Below are 18,941 nucleotides of genomic sequence, written 5' to 3'. Positions count from 1 at the left end.
TCATTCGAAGGTCAAAGTCATTTTTTTAAATTAGAACCCCTATTTTTGACACCGGATTCGAAAAGAGCAGAAAATTTTACGTTAAAAATGATATTTAGATTTTTTTCTGAGTCCAAGAAGGTCAAATCAAGAACTTGGAAGATGTTAATTCAATACTTTTAGTACCAAAACAACGACGTGGACGTGGAGGATAGTCAGCCATATTTAAAAAAAATTTTTCAAGTTACCCTGCACTCAAAAAAGAAAAATTGTTAAAGGTAATACTTTAAAAGCATTTGTTTTTACTTTTAAAATTTTATTTATTACGCCTTATTAATAATCATATTAAAGTGAGATTATTGCGCATCAATTTCGGAAATGGAATAACAACATTTCGCAACTTTTTTTCTATTAGTATTTGTTAGTACCACGAAACACTTATCATGCATAAAAATCTTTAAAATTAACATTAACAGTTTCTAAGTTGTTTTTAATCATTTTTTATTTGACCTTCTTGGACTCAGAAAAAAAATCTAAATATCATTTTTAACGTAAAATTTTCTGCTCTTTTCGAATCCGGTGTCAAAAATAGGGGTTCTAATTTAAAAAAATGACTTTGACCTTCGAATGACCTTGAAAATCGATCTGAAGGTCAAAATTATTAGCACGGTAAAATGACCCCCGTTGTGCTCTACAATTCTTGTCTTAACCATTTTTTTGTAGCTGGCGTATTTTAGGAGCAATTTGAATCCGTCGATTAAAATGGCTCACCCTGTATAACACTTGCCAATGTTCTTCAATTAATAACTAAAAAATCTACGTGATTGTTTGCAAGATGGTAGAGGACTTTTTTGTTCAGTCTGACCTAGTCCACAAGTAAATAGCGACAAGTGTCGTTAAATACAACTCATTTGTTATGCCATTCATCAATCTTCTTTAAATTAATGACTCAAAATTTTATATGACTATTTGCAAAATGGTAGAGAAATTTTGTGTTCAATTTGATCTAATTTACGTGTACACGAAGTATGGAACGCTCGTATAAATACACGTGTATACGTGCCGCCTGATTGAAATATTTTCCGCGAAGTACCTTCATATGCATACGATGTTTTCACCGCGTTCAGTTTCAAACGCTCGCATTTATACAAGAACTCGCGGGATTAACCTTATACATCAACGGCGAACCGAAAGATGACGCTAGCTGGCGGGGGTGAAAGGGTCGTGGGAAGGAGAGCGAAGATCTTGGGAAAGGTCTTGCGTAAGACGGCGAATGTCTCGAGAGCTATGTATTAATCGCACAGAGATATGATTGTTAATGAGCAATTAGAGATTATCTAGTTGCCGTTTGCAGTGATATGGCATCGTAGAGAGAAGTTATATTCAACTTCCGACCATTCGACTGTCGGCGTGAGAGAAAGAGAGAGAGATAGTTATTTACGTTCTTATCACATGATTTAAAATCGAAATTCCGAAAAATTTCCCTGTCGGCTTATGTATCTTTTCTCGCGGAGAAGAAGGTGAAAATATCATATAAATCGCGAGTCTGAGGCATCGAGATGTGATGTCACGGCATTTTTCAACGTTACAAAAAACTCAGAGACAATCACCACAAGTGAAATTACAGTCGTCCAAATACACTCACCGTTACTCGATCGTTTTTCCCGTTTCTCCATACAGATACTCGTCTGCCTTCATTTCCACTGCTTCCTCTCGTCTTTCCGCGGATTTCCATCCCACCTGAGGCCCGATACACGCTCTAAATACGTACTCACTTTGTTTATACGTGGAGCGTTTAACAAATTACGCAAAGATAATACCAGGCGCCATTAACTGTTCGAGAATCGCAATTTTCGCGAATTGCGAGTATCGATTGCTGCGCAGCTTTATGATTGGTGAACACGGTGGCCATCTCGAACGCTGCTCGATCCCTGCTTCGAGGCCTGTTCTTTATAGCTGCACTGCTGAACTGGTGTAATATATTGAAGTAAGACAAATATACGTTTTCTTACTCTAACTTATTGCACTAGTTCAGCAGTGCAGCTACAAAGAACAGACTTTCGATCTACTTCGTGTCAGTTGAGTACAGCGACATAACCTAAAATCAACGGTGTACTTTGCGTTGCTTGGAATATTTGGAGAAAAGATATATTTTAGTGAATATCAATCGCACGGTGTTGAAGCTGCGAAATGTCGGAGCGCAAAGTATTGAACGTAAGTATGAGAATTTGAGGCGAACAATTATTTTTCACACGACATATATGCACTTCTTCTCTGACCTTCTGCTTGTTTCTTGCTTTAGAAATACTACCCGCCGGATTTCGATCCGTCGAAGATCCCGCGCATGAAATTGGCGAGAAATCGCCAATACACCGTACGATTGATGGCGCCGTTCAACATGAGATGTAAAACATGCGGTGAATATATCTACAAGGGCAAGAAATTTAATGCGCGTAAGGAGGACGTCGAGGGCGACGATTACCTGGGCATACGCATTTACAGGTTTTACATCAAGTGCACACGCTGCCTGCAAGAGATATCCTTCAAGACCGACCCCAAGAACACAGATTATGAAATTGAGGCAGGTGCTACGAGAAACTTCATGGCGTTGAAGCTGGCAGAGGAGCAAGCGCAGAGAGAAGAAGATGAGGAAAAGGAAGAGGAGGCCACTAATCCAATGAAACTCCTGGAAAAGAGAACGCTGCAGTCAAAACAGGAACTGGAACTTCTGGAGTCCCTAGAGGAATTGAAGGATTTAAATCGCAGACAACAGACCATAGATTACGATCAGATGTTGCAGCAATTCGACACAGAGACTAGCAGACAGCGTACAGAAAAAGAACAAGAGGAATTGGATGAGCAGTACATTAAATCTGTATTTGGTAAAAGACAGTTAACAGGGACTGTTGTAGAAGAGGAAATTGAAGAGGTAGAAAACAAAGGAGAAGTAGAAGAAGAAGAAATTATGGAACCCCTTCCAAAAGTGCCTAAAATGAACAAAGTAAATAGCAGAGAAGCAGTAAGTTGATCTTGCTTTTGTCAAATTCTATTTATTCTCATTAGATAGATTTTGATCTTTTTAGTTTGTATGTACTAAATAAATTATCGATTGTTGCACAGGACAATACTGGACAGTCCACAAGACCTTCCAAGATATCATTGTGGTCGGAGAATATGGGATTATCATTTGGCAAGAAGAATTCGTCTGCTTTGATGAAGAAAGGCAATATCGGCATAAAGATAAACGCAAAGCCGCCGCAAAATAAAGTCACGTCCGAAATCGTGCTTTCTACCGATAACGAAACCGTCTCGCGGTTGGACGAGACTCAAGACACTCCGACAAGTATATCGAATATAACAAATACAGGTACTAAATCGAATAACGCAAGCAACGGCCTCTCGCTGTTAGGTGCATATTCAGGCAGTAGTGACAATGATAGCGATCAATAGAGATATAAACTAATATATTTCCAAGATGTACATATTTTTATGTGACGAGATAAACATTGTGATACAAAATAAACGGGATCTACAAATGATATACTTATTAATAAATATGTTTTGTTAAACGCATCTCAAAATATAAAAATTGCAATCGTACTAGGTTTTAAACTGTACACGCAATTTTTGTGTGAGCGTAGTGCTTTATGCAAACCACACGACGTATACACATTAATGATTTGTTGGTAGATCCAATCTGTGGTTTATATCTGTGGATTGATACGTTATTAAGTGGAGTGTGCCGACGAGTACAGAGATTTCTTACAGGATGCCGAAGGCTCTATTCCTAAAACATAAAGAGATAAATCGTCAGAGACGTAAAGAGATCGAAACTTGGTCTGTTCGACTGAAAGGCTAGGCACTCTGTAAGAAGCTCTGTTGTCGAATTACATGAACATTAGTGCAATGTAGCAGGGAGCACCTAGCCTATCGAAACAGACCATTTAACATGTTCGAGATGAAAGAGAAATCGAATTTACTGAATCCTGTTTTGATGGAAAAATTGTATATTTATTATAAAAAATAAAGAAAATATAAAAATTAAATATTACAGAATTATAAAAATAACAAAAATATAAGCGTTATATAAGAATTATAAAAATAACAAAAATATAAGCGTTATCATAAAAATTATAATTGAATTTACAGAGAAGATTATCTCGAATGTGTTAATGACATCTACTTATTTTACATCTATAAGTAGCAACGAATAATTTGTTAAATATAATGCATATTTACACTATAACTTATTGAATTAATAAATAGAGCATTGATTAATGTCAGATCAGCGATTGGCTATTTCTTTCTAAACAATAGTCCCAACATGTATAAAAAAAAATAGAGAATCGCTTTGGTTTGAAAAGCTTCTTTTCGAGCCATCTTAAAGCAATATTTCAAATTTCTTTTTTATGTATTACTTACTACCGTTTCTTTTATAATATGTTCCCAATTTTTCTAAAAAAATATAAATAATAATGAGATTGTCTAGAAAGAAGCTGTTTAATTCAAAGCGCAAGATAAACGGTTTATGTTCAAAATCATAATACTATGTGCGAGTGATCGGACCACGTCGTCGAGGGAACGTGCCGTAAAGAAATCGCCTCGAAGAACGACTACGATAGTGTCGTCTGCGATCACGCGACTCCCTGCTACGATCCCACTCGTTACCGCGAACCACATCAGGATTAACAATCCTGAAGAAACAATCTGCGTTGTCGTCGGTCGTGCCGGATTCCAAAGTCGAGGACCTCATGAGCCACTCGTAAAGAGACTTTCGCATGGGATCATGACGGTCTCGCTCGACTTGGCGGACCGTGTCATCCTTGAATTTCTCGCCAGTTTCACGACGACACCGCTCGCAGATAAAAGCTTCTTCGTTGTCTGAGCAAGCGCGACACCAATCATCAACGTGAAATTTCGCGGATTTACTGCGATAAGAGGCAGCGATCGAGCTCGGCGGAGGATTCAAGCTCTTTGAAGGTAAAACTCGACGGTAGAGATACCGTGGAAACCCTAATCTTTTCCGCGGGCGCGGATTAATCAGACGGAACGTCGGTGTAGGTTCTTCTAACAGCGCTCGCTTCGACTCGCGAGGAAGAGCGCGCGACACTCGATCGTCGATGACGTACGATCGATCGGATTTACGCAAGTTGCACTCGCTGGTGACATACCGGTTGCTGTTCTTCGTCTTGTCCCGCAGACTCACTTCCAGCTGAGCGATGCGATGCTCGAGCCGTGTGCGTTGCGCTTGCGCCCGGTCCTGCTGGTCCTCCAGCAGCTTCACCAGCTTCTCCAGTCGCATCACCTGCATCTGCTTGCTCTCCAGCGTGGCGTATAGCTCCTGGATCGCTTCCGTCTTCGTCGCGATCTGCTTATTGACCTATGCGCATAGCAATCATAAAGCAAATTAAATTTGCTAGAAGAAAAGCGAATTAAATTTGAAGAAGAAAAGCGAGATTGAAAGAATAAGGAAACAGGAAGAATATTCGCATAGAAAACGAGTGAACTTTAAACAAACTACGAATTCAATCACAATTTTCGCAATCTACACTACGACATTACTTCGTCCATATCTTCGTAATTCTCATTAGGAAGATTATCCACGCTTGTCTGTTGCTTTCCCTTGAGGATAGTCAGCAACTCATTTCTAGCCTTGAGGAACTTGCTTTGTTCCCGCATCACACGATCACGTTGCTCCAGCTCCAGCTGCTTCTGGGTCAAACTGGTCTCCAGCTCCTGATTCTGCTGTATGACTTGGACCAGGCTGTTTCGTAAGTCGCTGACTTGCTGCTGTAAGTCGATCGCGTCGAGTCCCGTCTTGCCGTCTTCCTTTGATTTTGCGTGGAGGTGATGCTGAATCTCGGACAACTGCTTCTCCAACTCATCTTTCTTCCTTTCTCTGCAATATTCATAACAGAGATCAAGAATCTGAATAATTTTTAAAAATAATAAGAAACGAAAAAAAGAAAGAAACAAATAGAAGTCGACAAATAAAGCGCATCTTTGATCTAGAAACGTGAAGAGATGTCGTGACACCAAGTACAAGAACCATCTGATTTCCACCCCCTAAAACAGGAAGAAAAAGAATGAGGCTCACGCAAATTCGACTTCCTTCCGAAGAAAATCGTTCTCCAGCATCAGATTCTGGAGTTCCTCGGTCTTAGCCACGAGCTCGGTAGCCAGCTTATCATTCGTCTTGTCTTCGCTATCGCGACTCTACGTGTGAACAAAAAAGAGGAATAATCGAGATCAGTCCTGACAATCGGAGGTACAAGATGGAAGTGGATGAAGTGGAGACGCGGTAAGTAAAAAGAGAGTCACGGTTTTACGAGCGAAGACTACAACGCGAATCGAATTTATTGTTAGTTCTTATATAAGCAGAGTTCCTGAAAGTAGTGCAAACTAACGGCCGCTTGATGCATCACGGCGACGATCTCTTGTTTCTCTATTTCCAGTTGTTCGATCCTCCGCTGTTGCTTCTCCAGCTCGGTCCTGGCCGCCTTTAGATCGTTGTACAGATGTACCTCGTTCTCCGTGTGATAGTTATCTACAAACGCACCGATGATCGAGATATGGGGCGAATTCTCAACGATTGAGACATGTCGCGATAGTGACAACGTTGACATCAATATTCTCGACATTTAAGATGCAAACGCCGAAAGCGTCTTGATATTGCGGAAATTGCTCAGCTTACCTACCTGCGACAACTAGATTGTTGCTTTTCTCGCTAGCGAGGTCGCAGAGCAGCTGACTTTTCTCTTCGAGGTTTTTGCAGCGTTCTTCCATCTCGACCAGAGTATTCTCGGCTTGTTGTCTAAGAAATAGATATTTAATTAGCATTTACTCTAGTAAGAAAAGAAAAAAAAACTACCTTCGTCGCAACTAACGAAATCACATCAGTTAAGCTCGTGGGAAAAAAATGAAAAACTGAGTTACAGAGGAAGAACTCGCCTCTTGTTTCTCTCTTCGTTGATTTCCACGTCGATCGTCTCAAATCTTTCCGACAATTCCTTAATGGTAGCACTTGCCTCGGCTTCCTTACAGGCCATCTGTTCTTTGAGCTCCAATATTCTAAAAAGAAGTCATGTTGAGAAAATAGCGGAATGACAACAGATTAATCATATATTTGAGCTATTCACATATTTAAGCGATTTTGTTGATTCATTTATTTAAGTTTTATTGCGAATTTTAAGTTCATTATTTATTTATTAATGAAAATATCTCGACATGTCTGAAAAAAACGAGAACTGAACGGAACGTCGGTAAAGGCAACCGTGTTTCGAGGGTGTCCCGCTGCTTCTCTATCTTCGACACCAAGTTCTCGCTGCTCTTCAACGCCTTGTGCATGTCCTTCATCCTCTCCTCCATCACCACATCCTTCTGCTTCAGTTGTGTCTCCAGCGACTTGACGCTGCTCTGCAACTGCTGCAGCTTCTCCTCCTCGTTCACCACGTGGCCCTCCAGTTCGCGAATCTTCGCACGCGCCTTCTGCATTTGCAGCTCCATCATCTTCGTCTTGTTCTTCCCGTGATTCGCCTTGTCACGCTCCGCCTTGAGCTCTTCCAGAGCGGTGTTCAGTTGCTGCAGCAGGTTCTTACGATCGGCGCTCGGCGGCTCTTCCGCGCGTCCGTGATAATTGTATTCGCTGCTTAAGCTCGAGGATCTCTTCGCGAGTTCAGCGACGAGGTCCTTCTGGATCGCCGCCAACTCGTTCAATCGCGTCCTCATGTCCTCGTTGTCCTGTCCGAAGATCGCCAGTTGCGCCTCTATCTCCGAATCGAGCGGCGCCAACGCGTTGCCCGCCTCGTGCCGGCTCGATTCTGTCAGCCAGGACTTGACGAGGGACGCGAACGATGAGCTCCTGTCTAGCGCGCGCTGACACAGCTCCCGAGAGTGATCGCACAGGTCCTGCAGTTGATTCTGCAGCAGTGACACGCCGATTACTGCCGACTCGTTCACGCTGATCGTTAGTAATCGCTTCTCAGTCAAATCTTGCGACGAGCCCATCTCAATCGGCGGCGTCGGCGACCTTTGCTTGAGACCGTTCACTAGAAATGATCTCGGGTCCTCGATCTTGCCGGGGTCCTTGCCGCCGGCCGCGATTATCTTCTCCCGCAGACTCGACATCTCCTCTAACAGATCCTGCGCCAATTTCTGGAGACGCATAACAAAGATGAGTTCGATTTCTGCCTTTTCAACTCGAGAGAACAAATTCAGATATCTTCTTTTCTCAGTCTTAAAACTCCTGGGTACTCACTGCGAGACTCTGGATTGATAACGTCGAGTGAGAAAACGCATGTCCAAAATTCTTGTGTGTACCATTTCCAAATAAAAATATATTTGTATGAAAGCACGGATCATTTAAACATACTTGTAAAATGTTCTATCTTTTCCTCACAGTCGTGACGTGAAACTTTCCTTTTTAACTTATCTTCTCTCAAGATTTTGCTACGTTTATTTTACGGCTGTTTATCAACTATCAAGGAAAGAGGGAACAGTTTCCGAGACATTTTACAGATACGCTTCAGCGACCTGTGGGGTGTTTTTTTGTACAAATATCTTTTTATTTCGATATAGCACATAAGAATTTTCAGCATGTCACTTCTCGCTTCTGACGTCGTAATCCTGTATGGCCGCAGCGAGTACCCAGGAGCCTTAATAAGTCAAAAGTCAGATGTAGAAATTGCTCGACAGTTACTTCCTTATCGGCCAGTGTCTTCTTCAGCACCGCGTACCGTGCTTTTTTGGTGCTAAACTGGATCTCCAATTGACGTTTATCAGCAGCGACTGATGGTTTTTTATTAGACGTCGCTGCAGCCGAAGTCTTAACAGTTGGCCGGCGAGCGGAATTATTGTTGGAGCTAATTCCGTTGGAACAATCCTCGTACGGTGAATGATGACCTGACGAATCGCCCTGTTGGGAAAACGGAGTCTTGAGGTTAATGTCGCAGAAGGAAAAGTCGCTGGCCGCAATTTTCGACTCGAGCTGACGTTCGCGCGATGTAAATCGTGTGTAATACGTGCACGCTCGCGTAGCGTACGATGATTTACTAACGTCGTACACTCGCTATTTTTTCCAACGAATTACGTGCTTATCATGGCGAAGAGAAATGCATGTCTGCGTTAAACACACCGTTAGTCTTCTCGCCAACCGGTAAATTTAATTCTAGAACGTTACAGAGGAAGTCACTTCCGTGCCGTCAACGAGAACTGGTCACACCGTGGCAAGAAAAAGAAAAGAACCACCAACGTCACACCAAACATCGCGTTATACCCAAAACTATTTGGCAATCGTGCGGCATTAACATATTTGCGTATTAACATACTTGCATGGTACCTCTGCCAAGCTGCGTAGTCGGAATTCTACTTTTGTGATTTTTATTTCCGGTGCTCAACGTTGCGGACTTTCTCGAACAGTTAGACGACGGACGTTCCTCCGTTTTTTCTGTAAACACAGAGACATGAGAAGGAAGATATGATTAAACCGATCGAAAAAAAATATTCAAAGCTCTTAGATGCACGATCGGATGACGAAGATGAGCGAAGGAGAGTTTGAAACGTGGTTTATGATCGAAGAAATTTTCTCTAGCGGAAGTATAAATTTACTCGCAGTCGTGCGCAATTGAGCAATTAAATATTTGCTTCTCTTAAGCACATTTTTTATTTATTTCTTTTTTTATTCGTGTTACTTCTTTTTCTTCAGCTCACGAAAACACGAAGAGCTCGTTTTCTCAACCGTTAACATAGAAAATGCCCAAAAAAACACATAAGAGAAAATACTAAGTACATAAAAAAGAAGTGCAATGCGAAGAGCATCCGGATTATACAGTCGTGACGATCAGCAAAATTATAACTTGATTGATCTTATAACCTACATATAATATTTAGCGTTAACACAGCGCGAAATGGAACTGTCGGTTCGATGAATAATTTATTTAACTGCCGAAAGTAAAATAAACTGCCAATTGTGTTATTGTCTGCTACACAGATATTGATTTTACTGTTTTGCGCAATTACATCGGCATATTTTTCAGGATAAACGCGAAAATCAGAGCAGAACTAATGAAAGCGCAAATTCACGAGAGCATATAATCTCCGATTAAGTAAATTGTAGCTAATAATAAATAAAAATTGTAGCTGAGAGATCACATATATGTGTGATAAAATAAAGCGACGCGAATTTTCCTCGCAATAGTCACGAGGAGACCGTGCCAGAATGATGGTCTTTAGACTCTCGGCTTTCCCGGCGACGCGATTCAGAATTAAATCGTATAACATGACATTTCGCGCGACTGTAAATGAAAAATTTCACGCGTGATTCCCGAACGTCCGCGTTACAGACGGATATCGGTGCGGCGCAACCTGAGGCGTTTGTCGCTTCGTTCAGCATCTTCGTTCCGGCACTTTTTCACGATCGGTGACGGCTGGATTTTTCCGAAGGGATCTCCGCGAGATTTTCGGCTGGGCGACGAGAAGGGTTTCAATTTCGTAGTCTTATTGCGGTCGGACAGCGAGACGAGGGACCGAGCGAGCATTGGCTCGCGCGAGACAGTCGACGACTTCGAGCTGTCACGAAAGCGCGATCAATTTTACGCCGGATACCTCGCGCAATGACACTTCCGAAGGCAGACAGAATGCACTTCACGCTTATCCTCGGGATACGAAATGTGACAGATAACGCTCGACTCGACTGAAATCGAAGGATTCGCGTGGATATCGTATTACATTCGAGAAGAGAATTATTTGAGGAATATTCTAATACAAAACGCGAAAGCACAATGGTTGTCTATTAGCATTTGTTTTTATTTTCCTGAAAGAAATTTAATCAAACAAAATTACTCACTAGTAATTCATAGTTCGGCTTTGCTGGTCAATCATGAATCTTTTCTTTTAGCGTGAACTCGTGAAAAATGAAAATTTTCTAATGTAAAAGCATATAGAAATGTTCACTTTTTACGAGTTTATGTTAGGGGAAAAGATTCATGATTGACCACGTGATTAGTCTGGTTAGATTAGGTTCGTGCGACATCGCAAGCTATACAAACGTAAATTAGTATTAAACGAATTTCCACAATTAAGAAACCATCAATTTTTCCCAAGTTGATTGGTTAGAGAAGTAAAAATTGTGCAATCTCTTCTCGGAGAACGAATCGACATTCGAAAATGACATCGGATATAATCGTGAAAACGACACTCGCAACGAAAGAATCACAATTTTTCCATACTGCGTGTTCACATTGAGCATTAAGCTTGATCTATTGTGCGTTATTTGCTTTCTGTTTCTTGTTCTCTATTTTTTTCTACTTAAAGACTTTAGGTTTAAACTAGAAAGAAATAGAAACAGAAAGCAAAAAGTACATTGTAGATCAAGCTTTAGTCGGTTCTCATTTCATGAGAAATGCATGCCCATAGAACTGGCTGGATTATGATGGACAAGAAGCGCCGCTCTAATTACCAAAAACCGCGCGAAGAGTTTCGTCGCATACGAACAAATAAAACTATTCAACAACGGACAAGGTCAGGTCAATTAGCCCGCTTAATTTCGGCTGCTTATCTTTTTTTTTCACGTAAACGCAGCGACGTGGACCAATTGGTTGATGCACTTTCTAGGAACATGACGAGCTTATGAGTTCGCTTCGTAATAGGATGCAATTAGCAGGTTTATACGCTTCAAAGGGAAACAGTGACCAAATTGTGTCGCCAAATACGTCGGGAAAATTATCAAGTAGAAATGCGATCTATCTCCGGTAGATGAAAAGAGAAAACAAGAGATTAATGATAGATGTGCGACGTTTAATTGCGCTCGCGATCTATACGCGGTAATTAGCAGCGAAATCAAACGCCACCAGTCTTCATCGGGTTGACGTTAGATTATACGACGAACATTTAATTTAGCGAATAATGTGTTCACGAATTCTGTGATTAGCGTCCTCGTTCTTCAGCACCTGAGGCTCTGATCCATACCATTGCTGGCTAACTCTTGATCTGACAGAAACACAGTTTGCTTACAGTACTTTTCAAGTGCGGTTGAAATTACATTTCCTTTCAGTAGCGCGATGAAAAAGTGATATAGCTTTCTGAGCCGTCCTACATTTTCCGTCCTACATTTTCCTTACAAATGCAAACGCGGAGCACAATAGAGAATCTCGAGATTTAATATTATATAAGTTATTATCTTGCCTTTTGATATATTGTATAAACGTTTATTTACTTTTCTCTATATTGATGTTAATAGAGAGGGAATTTTATTGATTTTTTAAAAAGAAATATCACAAAAAAGATTATAACCTAAAATTAAATAGATAATTATAACCTATAAAAATTAAATAGATGGACTTATTTACCTGGTCAATTAGGTAAGCGAAGTGAGGATTCTAAGAGTTTCCTCTAAAGAACATATATATGGTCTGTGGTAATTCGATGAATGTAGCGATAACTATGAATCGAAACCAAGCTGCCTTTATTTATTTGCGTCTTCGATTCTGCCTCGTAATAAACGAAACATAAAACTTTCCTGAAGTAGGGAAGTAAGACAAAAACATCTAAAAAAATTTGTTCCTATGCAACAAAGATTTGCAGATATACTTGCCATAATTGCATAATATTTGTATGATTTAAGGCAGATTTTACCAGTTGTTAAAATAAATACTATATAAAACATTGATTAACTTTTATAATCTTGATTGTAATTCAAGAAGAAATAATTAACAATATATGAAACAACATTAAAAGTTGCCTCCAAATTGTCAACAATACCAGAACAACTTTTATATCATTCAAAAGCTCTTTTGTTTTATAAAATAATGTATCCCAGTATTAGAGAAATGTAAAACATTTGTTAGGAAATATCTGACACATAAACAGGTAAAATCCAGGTTGTACAAATTAACAATTTTCTCTGAATTTGGTATTCACGTTCTTGAACGAACAGTAAAGTACGTTTTTAGTATTTATTTTCAAGAACATTATGTTTACTTGTTATGATCATAGACTAAAGGACGTCTGACTCGCCATTGTGTATTATTCGATAAAGCGAAGGTACGTCCGATCTAATGTTTAGTTGTATCACGACCTCAACTCATTCAAGAATGTAGCGATTCATAGCGGGGATTTTAGAATTAATTTGAAACGTCGCGCGCACAGATAACGGGTATAAGGCCCGGTCTACAATAGGTGTCGTAAGAATTGACCAATCACAGTCGATTATTACAAAAATAATCAGCTATGATTAGCTAATTCTTATGGGCCTTCTACAATAAGTTATAAGCTGCAAGCAAATTGACCAATTACAGTCGATTATTTTAAAAAATAATTGATATTACAAAAATAATTGGCTATGATTGGCCAATTCTTATGATTTACGACACTTATTGTATACTAAGTCTACTAATCTTTTTGATCTCTTATTTGTTCATCTGGCGTTAGGTTGGCAGAATCTGTCTTGGAAATCAGAATTTAGCATGAGTTTATAAGACTAGGGCTACGGTTCGTGGCGCGACAAGAATAACATATTCCACGTATCGTTCTGTTTTCGCGATTTCGGCTCGCCGAGTGCGAGTCTCGGGTCCGTTTCATCGCCGGGAGTGCCGAAAGTAAAGAATCATCTACAATGCGGTCGCAGTATCGTTTTAAAGTCGTAGCGTGAGTCCATGTATCGCGCGATCACGTATCTATTTCTTTCGCGTAAACTCGTGAAAAATGAAAAGTTTTCTTGAATTCGTCAATGAAACTTTTCATTCTTCACGAGTTTACGCGAAGGAAATAGATCGATTCACAGACTAGTACTACGACTTTAAAACGTAACTGTGATCGTATCGTAGACGATCGCGCGTTCATCGTGACGAGAATTGTTGAATAAGCGCACGAAATGGGTATGTCACGAAACGGACAGTCGGAAGTTCCGAGAAAAGTATCGAGTGCTCGTATCTGTGTTATTACCTCAAGCGAATATTTGAAGTGCCATAACGGAGAAACTGGGAACCACAGTGCTTAGTATCGGTGTCGGGATAGCAATATCAGTGTCGGTGCTAGAATGACAATGCCGATATCAGTGACTGTGTCAATGTCAGAGTAAGGGCCAATATCAGACGTAAAGCTCCGAGTGAATATTCGAAGTACCACGACAGAGCAATTAGAAGCTGGCATGTCCAATTGGAAAACCAGAACAAAGGACGCAGAACAAGGTAGGACAATAGTGCCAAATTAAATTACGTATATTTGCGTCAATTTTTAATTGCTCCTACAATTTTCATAATTAATAACTCGGTAATGGATGTAGCGACATTAATAAGTGGATTACACTATCGGCAATAAGTTGCTTTGATTCTAAATTCGATTCTTATTACTGCTCAGACAACACAAGATCTCCAAGGTATGTCTTGGGGGCGTTCTAAAGACGTAGGAACGTTCTCAGGATGTCTTTAGAGAGAGAGAGAATGGCCAGTGGAGATCCGTGTTGTTTGGAGATATATCCGATTGCGTTTACTTGGAAACCCTGCATTTTTTAGCCGGTTTTTTATAGATTTTCGTTATTAAAATCTCGACAATAAGTAAAGTTACGTCGCGATGTGATTATGCGAAAATTCTTTATATTTCATTTATAGACTCCATTCACACAATGTATTAATAGTCCGACAACAACTAAATGATGACATGTCTCTCTCTCTCTCTCTCTCTCTCTCTCTCTTGTATGCTATTTTAATAATCAATCTTTAATTATTTATTTCTTATAGTTTGATATAGACGATAGTCTGAAAATCGTACGTTTATTGCAGTTTTATTGCCAAATTCGGTGTTGCCTCGTATGGTGTAGTCGCGATTACCACTGACGTATGTCTTCGTGACAAAGTCTTTCGCGAATGGAACGCGAATAGAACGTTGTAATTAACCGACACATATTTTATCACTGGTTCGCTTGTGCAAACTTTGATTGGCGGAGCGGAGCCTTCTCTTCGAACTACTAATTACTCGGGAAAGCGCTCGTGCCTCGGCATCTTCGTTTCGACGTTGTACCAAACGGCCGAGGAGCGTGTGTATATGTGTGTGTGTGTGTATACGCGCGTGCGTGTGCGTGTAGGTGAAAGGGATATCGGCAATTTTAGGGCGAATGGTCTCTCTCACGTGCCACGCCAAGCAGACTCTTTCGCGATCAGGTCGCGGGAAAAACTTCGGGAGAGCGCGCGCGATGCGCACGCACGACCTCCTCCCGCCCGGAGTGGTTGCCGCCGCCGTTATTAGCTCAAGCCGAGAGAGTCAGGATGGTTGTCAGTTAGCCGCAGATCCGCGGCGGTGTTGGATGGTGTTTTGGGTGTGCTTCTCCGGTCGAGCTTGGTCGGCGAACGCACGTGACTCTCGGCGAGATCAAAAGAAGCGTCGCGCGTTGAATCGCGCGAGCAACGTCGCGGTGAGTACTTCATTTCATATGGACAGATCTCGGCCCGCACGAATTTCGCGCAGTCCCACGTGCAGTACCAATTGCTATTTTTTGTGCAATCGGACGCCACACATTAGCTTTTCGCGGGCTTGCCTCTCTGTCGAAGCACCGGGCGGCCGCGCATAGTTTGACGCGGGAACAAAGCAAGCTCTATCGCCTTTGGCCTCCAGTCCTTTTTCTGGTGCTTTGCGCGGGCGAAATTTTATTGGGCTTGGGGTTGGGGAAACGAGACGCAAAATCGATGCCTGAACAAAATGCCACGCGCGACTGCGGCATTAATTTCGAGATTATTGCGCTTTCCTGCGCTTTTACTTTGAACTGAATCTCATGAGAATGCTGAGAATGCAAAGGACAATTCCGGATAAAGTAATATCGTTGCTTTGCGCTCAAAGTTCAGTTAATTCAGTTTGTTCTGTGTAACGATATGGCTCGTTGTATCTTTCGAACGTTAGCGCACTATTATTACCATCATCGTGCATTAATAATTTCAACTGAAAAGTCTCGGAACTTCTTCGAGCACCTGAAAACGCACGAGCCGGTAACGTGATTAATTTAATTATTAACACAGATATGAGAAGCTGACAACACGACAAAGAGAGAACACGCGTGAAAAAATTAATTAATATTTAATGCAAGATATTCTTTATACACAACTGAGAGCTTAGAGGCGCAAGATGGGATGAAAATGTGGAGAACATTTGTCCAGGACGTTGGTATTATTTTTCTCTTTTTAAATTTCATAATTCCGCGCCACGATGCTTTGCGCGGTTTGTACTTATGTCACTAAAACGTTTACAAAACTCAAAGCGCGAGCTTTGTACGCGAGCTATGCGAACAAAATATCCAATATTTTTACGAAACACATAATTATCTCCCCCTTTCTCTCTTACGTGTTTCCTGCCATCTTCTCTATAATACACATCCCCAGACGTGCTCTATTTCGGCCGACTATCCTCCGCCATACACGTCACGTTCGAGCCCAGATAGACAGACGTGTGTAAATTTGACAGTAACTTTACCAGTCGATTCGTAAAGGTTGCATCCCCTATGAGTTATTCATATGGCACTTCTATCTATTATATAGAATGAAAAAACAAAAACACGAAAAAAATATGAAATAAATAATAAAAATTTGCTCGAAATATTATATCATATAAAATTTAATATGCATCCCCTATGAATGGTTCATATGACACTTCTATCTATTATATAGAATGACAAAAAAAAAAAATATGAAACACGAAAAAACATATGAAATAAGTGATGAAAATTTGCTCGAAATATTATATCATATAAAATTTAATATGCATATCTGAGAGTAATTTTAAGTAAATTTCTTGGACGCACATCGAATATAACACAGAACTCACTCATCGTTCTATGATGTGAATTGAATAATTAATGCAATGAATATATCTGTGCCTCCTGAATGTAACTGAAATAATTGTAAAATTTCCATCATCGATTGCCTCACGTCGTGACAATCATAAAAGTCTATCTATCTAGGAAACGACTGATCTCAAAATCCTCGTTTAACGACCCCGTGCGGATTGGCAGACACAATTATGCGTCTCCGTGGAAGCATCAGTCGCGTTTGCCTTCGATGACAAGCTGTTTGCGCGCTGCGCACACAGTGAGTGCACTTCCCTTATGCACCACGAGGCACGTTATATTCGGACTATACTGTCAGGTCGCTCGCCGGAACAGATAAGGGGTAGGTGCAATAGACGAGGTCGACAGAGGTGCAGAGTTCGCTTCCGCAGTGTAACGTGGATAAGTTGGATAAAAAGCGATCGAACCGCCGGTGATTTCCGTGCCAGCAGCGGCACGATGCAGAAGTGCATTTTCGCTTCTTACGGCGAGAGCGCCGGGGAAATGCCTGTTCTTTTTGCGAGTCGGTCAGCCGAAAATTTGCAAGCCCGGCGAACCGTGCGGGATAAACGCTTGTCGGCGTGTTTTATCTCGCGACACCATTAAAATAGAATAACTCTATGACACAGCGTTGGACGTTCGATTGAAAGTCCCAAATCGAGAGAGTGAGTGAGCGAGAGAGAGAGAGAGAGAGAGAGAGAGAGAGAGAGAGAGAGAGAGAGAATAAAAAAGAGATCGTAAGGGATTTCGGAGAGTACGGAGCAAATTTCGCGACGTATATCGATTCGCTCTTGTAAGTGTACGTGAATTAATGACTGATATCACAGGTGGTTGTAATTTAAGAAGAGGAATGTAGGGATTTGTGGAAATCGCGTCTCTTACCCAATCAAAATTTTGTTTAATCATTTGAAATTCCGTTGAAGGATCACCGAGAAATCTTTAGATATAACATTATTTAGGTTATTATTCTCCTTTGATGCTACAAATGGTTATTTACTGCGCGGGTAGTTAAGTACTATTTTCTTTGTGTTGAGGTTTAAAGTAAGAACTGCTAAGAGCTCTGTATTGGTCAGGTATTATGCTTTCTCTCTCTCTCTAAGCATTTTCAAAAATCAAATATTTGGAACGATTTGATACTTGGTTATTACAATATTGGTTATTGCAATATTCTACCTGCATTTAGCCTTTATAAAAACAAAAACATTTTTAAACAATTAAAACATTTTAATAAACGATTTTTTTAATTATATATTTTACTTAACTACAGATGAATTTGTCTGATATAAGCAGATATTAAATAATCTGGAAAAAAGATTAATAAGTAAATATAGAATTAATGGACAAATAAAGTAACAAACTTTCTTTCTCGTGATCTTTCTTTATTATTACTTTTTGACGTTGGAATTTTCGAGTGAACTTGAATATTCGGGAGGAAAGAATTGTAAAAGCAAATAACAGTTGTGTGTGTGCCCAGAAACGCCAATAGAGATTTAAATTTGAATTCGCCACAATAACAAGGCTAAACAGAAGTGAAAAGAGGGCGTTGGCAGATTCAAGATGCGCCTTGCGGTCCAAGGAGCATTATTAGAAGCACAAATTCGGGCACTTGCGAGACTTACATTCCAAATTTCGCCTCGTAGTCTTTCAGCCTTTCAAAATCAATCCTCGACGATCCTCCAATTTCGCAAATTTTACTCGACCTAAATTGGAATTTCCAATTCGAGGTTGCAATTAACCGATAATCGAGAACGGATTTTTGACGAGTATCAATGGAACAACAGTTTGAACGGTCGTTATTATGCTTCGGTAATTATCCTACCGTTACAAACACATCTATTAATAAATCGTAATGCAAGCGCCACGCTGTGCGGATCTCCTCTCGTGATCTCCTCCAAAATTAGTGTGTTTATTTAGTTTAATGCCACGGCTATACATCGAGTTGTATCAACCATTCGTCGATGCACGACGGTCAGAACATTTTGACTCGTCGAAATAAAGCCGATGATGGGATTTACTATCAGCGGGTTATTTCGTGCACAAAATCAATGCTTCATTCGGACGCTTTTCGATTAGCTGGACATGCTGATCTTTTTTACACATACATACATACATACATACATATATATATATATATATATATATATATATATATATATAT

The 18,941-nt window shown here is 40.4% G+C and overlaps 3 protein-coding genes across 7 annotated transcripts in view; 2 read left to right on the top strand and 1 right to left on the bottom strand.

The window, feature by feature from the left end:
- Positions 1 to 1,942: 1,942 nt before the first annotated feature.
- LOC116849963 (splicing factor YJU2) lies at positions 1,943 to 3,518 on the top strand. The gene is made up of 3 exons (XM_032827686.1): positions 1,943 to 2,193; positions 2,282 to 2,998; positions 3,100 to 3,518. Exons 1-3 carry the CDS (start codon positions 2,170 to 2,172, stop codon positions 3,427 to 3,429), a joined length of 1,071 nt encoding a protein of 356 aa, XP_032683577.1. The 5' UTR covers positions 1,943 to 2,169; the 3' UTR covers positions 3,430 to 3,518.
- Positions 3,519 to 3,707: 189 nt separating this feature from the next.
- On the bottom strand, positions 3,708 to 14,798 carry LOC116849970 (myosin-2 heavy chain-like). Its single transcript, XM_032827697.1, has 12 exons — positions 14,743 to 14,798; positions 13,918 to 14,006; positions 9,306 to 9,424; positions 8,678 to 8,893; positions 7,253 to 8,133; positions 6,931 to 7,050; positions 6,678 to 6,793; positions 6,387 to 6,526; positions 6,077 to 6,195; positions 5,542 to 5,878; positions 4,648 to 5,359; positions 3,708 to 3,766 (listed from the first exon to the last, which is right to left on the bottom strand). The coding sequence occupies exons 3-12, from the start codon at positions 9,309 to 9,311 to the stop codon at positions 3,708 to 3,710; spliced, it is 2,706 nt and encodes a 901-aa protein (XP_032683588.1). The 5' UTR covers positions 9,312 to 9,424; positions 13,918 to 14,006; positions 14,743 to 14,798.
- Positions 13,903 to 18,941, top strand: part of LOC116849953 (spondin-1) — a 34,353-nt gene continuing 29,314 nt past the window's right edge. For 4 of the 5 annotated variants that reach the window (XM_032827658.1, XM_032827659.1, XM_032827662.1 and 1 more), the window contains exon 1: positions 15,243 to 15,382. In XM_032827658.1, coding sequence (XP_032683549.1) covers positions 15,275 to 15,382 — 108 coding nt within the window. In that variant the 5' untranslated portion in view covers positions 15,243 to 15,274. Of the gene's footprint in view, positions 14,163 to 15,242; positions 15,383 to 18,941 lie in introns of those variants that run through there. The other variant, XM_032827661.1, reaches the window with a different exon arrangement.

Source organism: Odontomachus brunneus, unplaced genomic scaffold (genome assembly GCF_010583005.1).
Source record: "Odontomachus brunneus isolate Ranch 3 - 2012 unplaced genomic scaffold, Obru_v1 Obru_scaffold_129, whole genome shotgun sequence".
Classification (NCBI taxonomy): Eukaryota; Metazoa; Arthropoda; class Insecta; order Hymenoptera; family Formicidae; genus Odontomachus; species Odontomachus brunneus.
The sequence above is the reverse complement of the archived record's forward strand: the minus strand, read 5'-3'. Positions and strand labels throughout refer to the sequence as shown.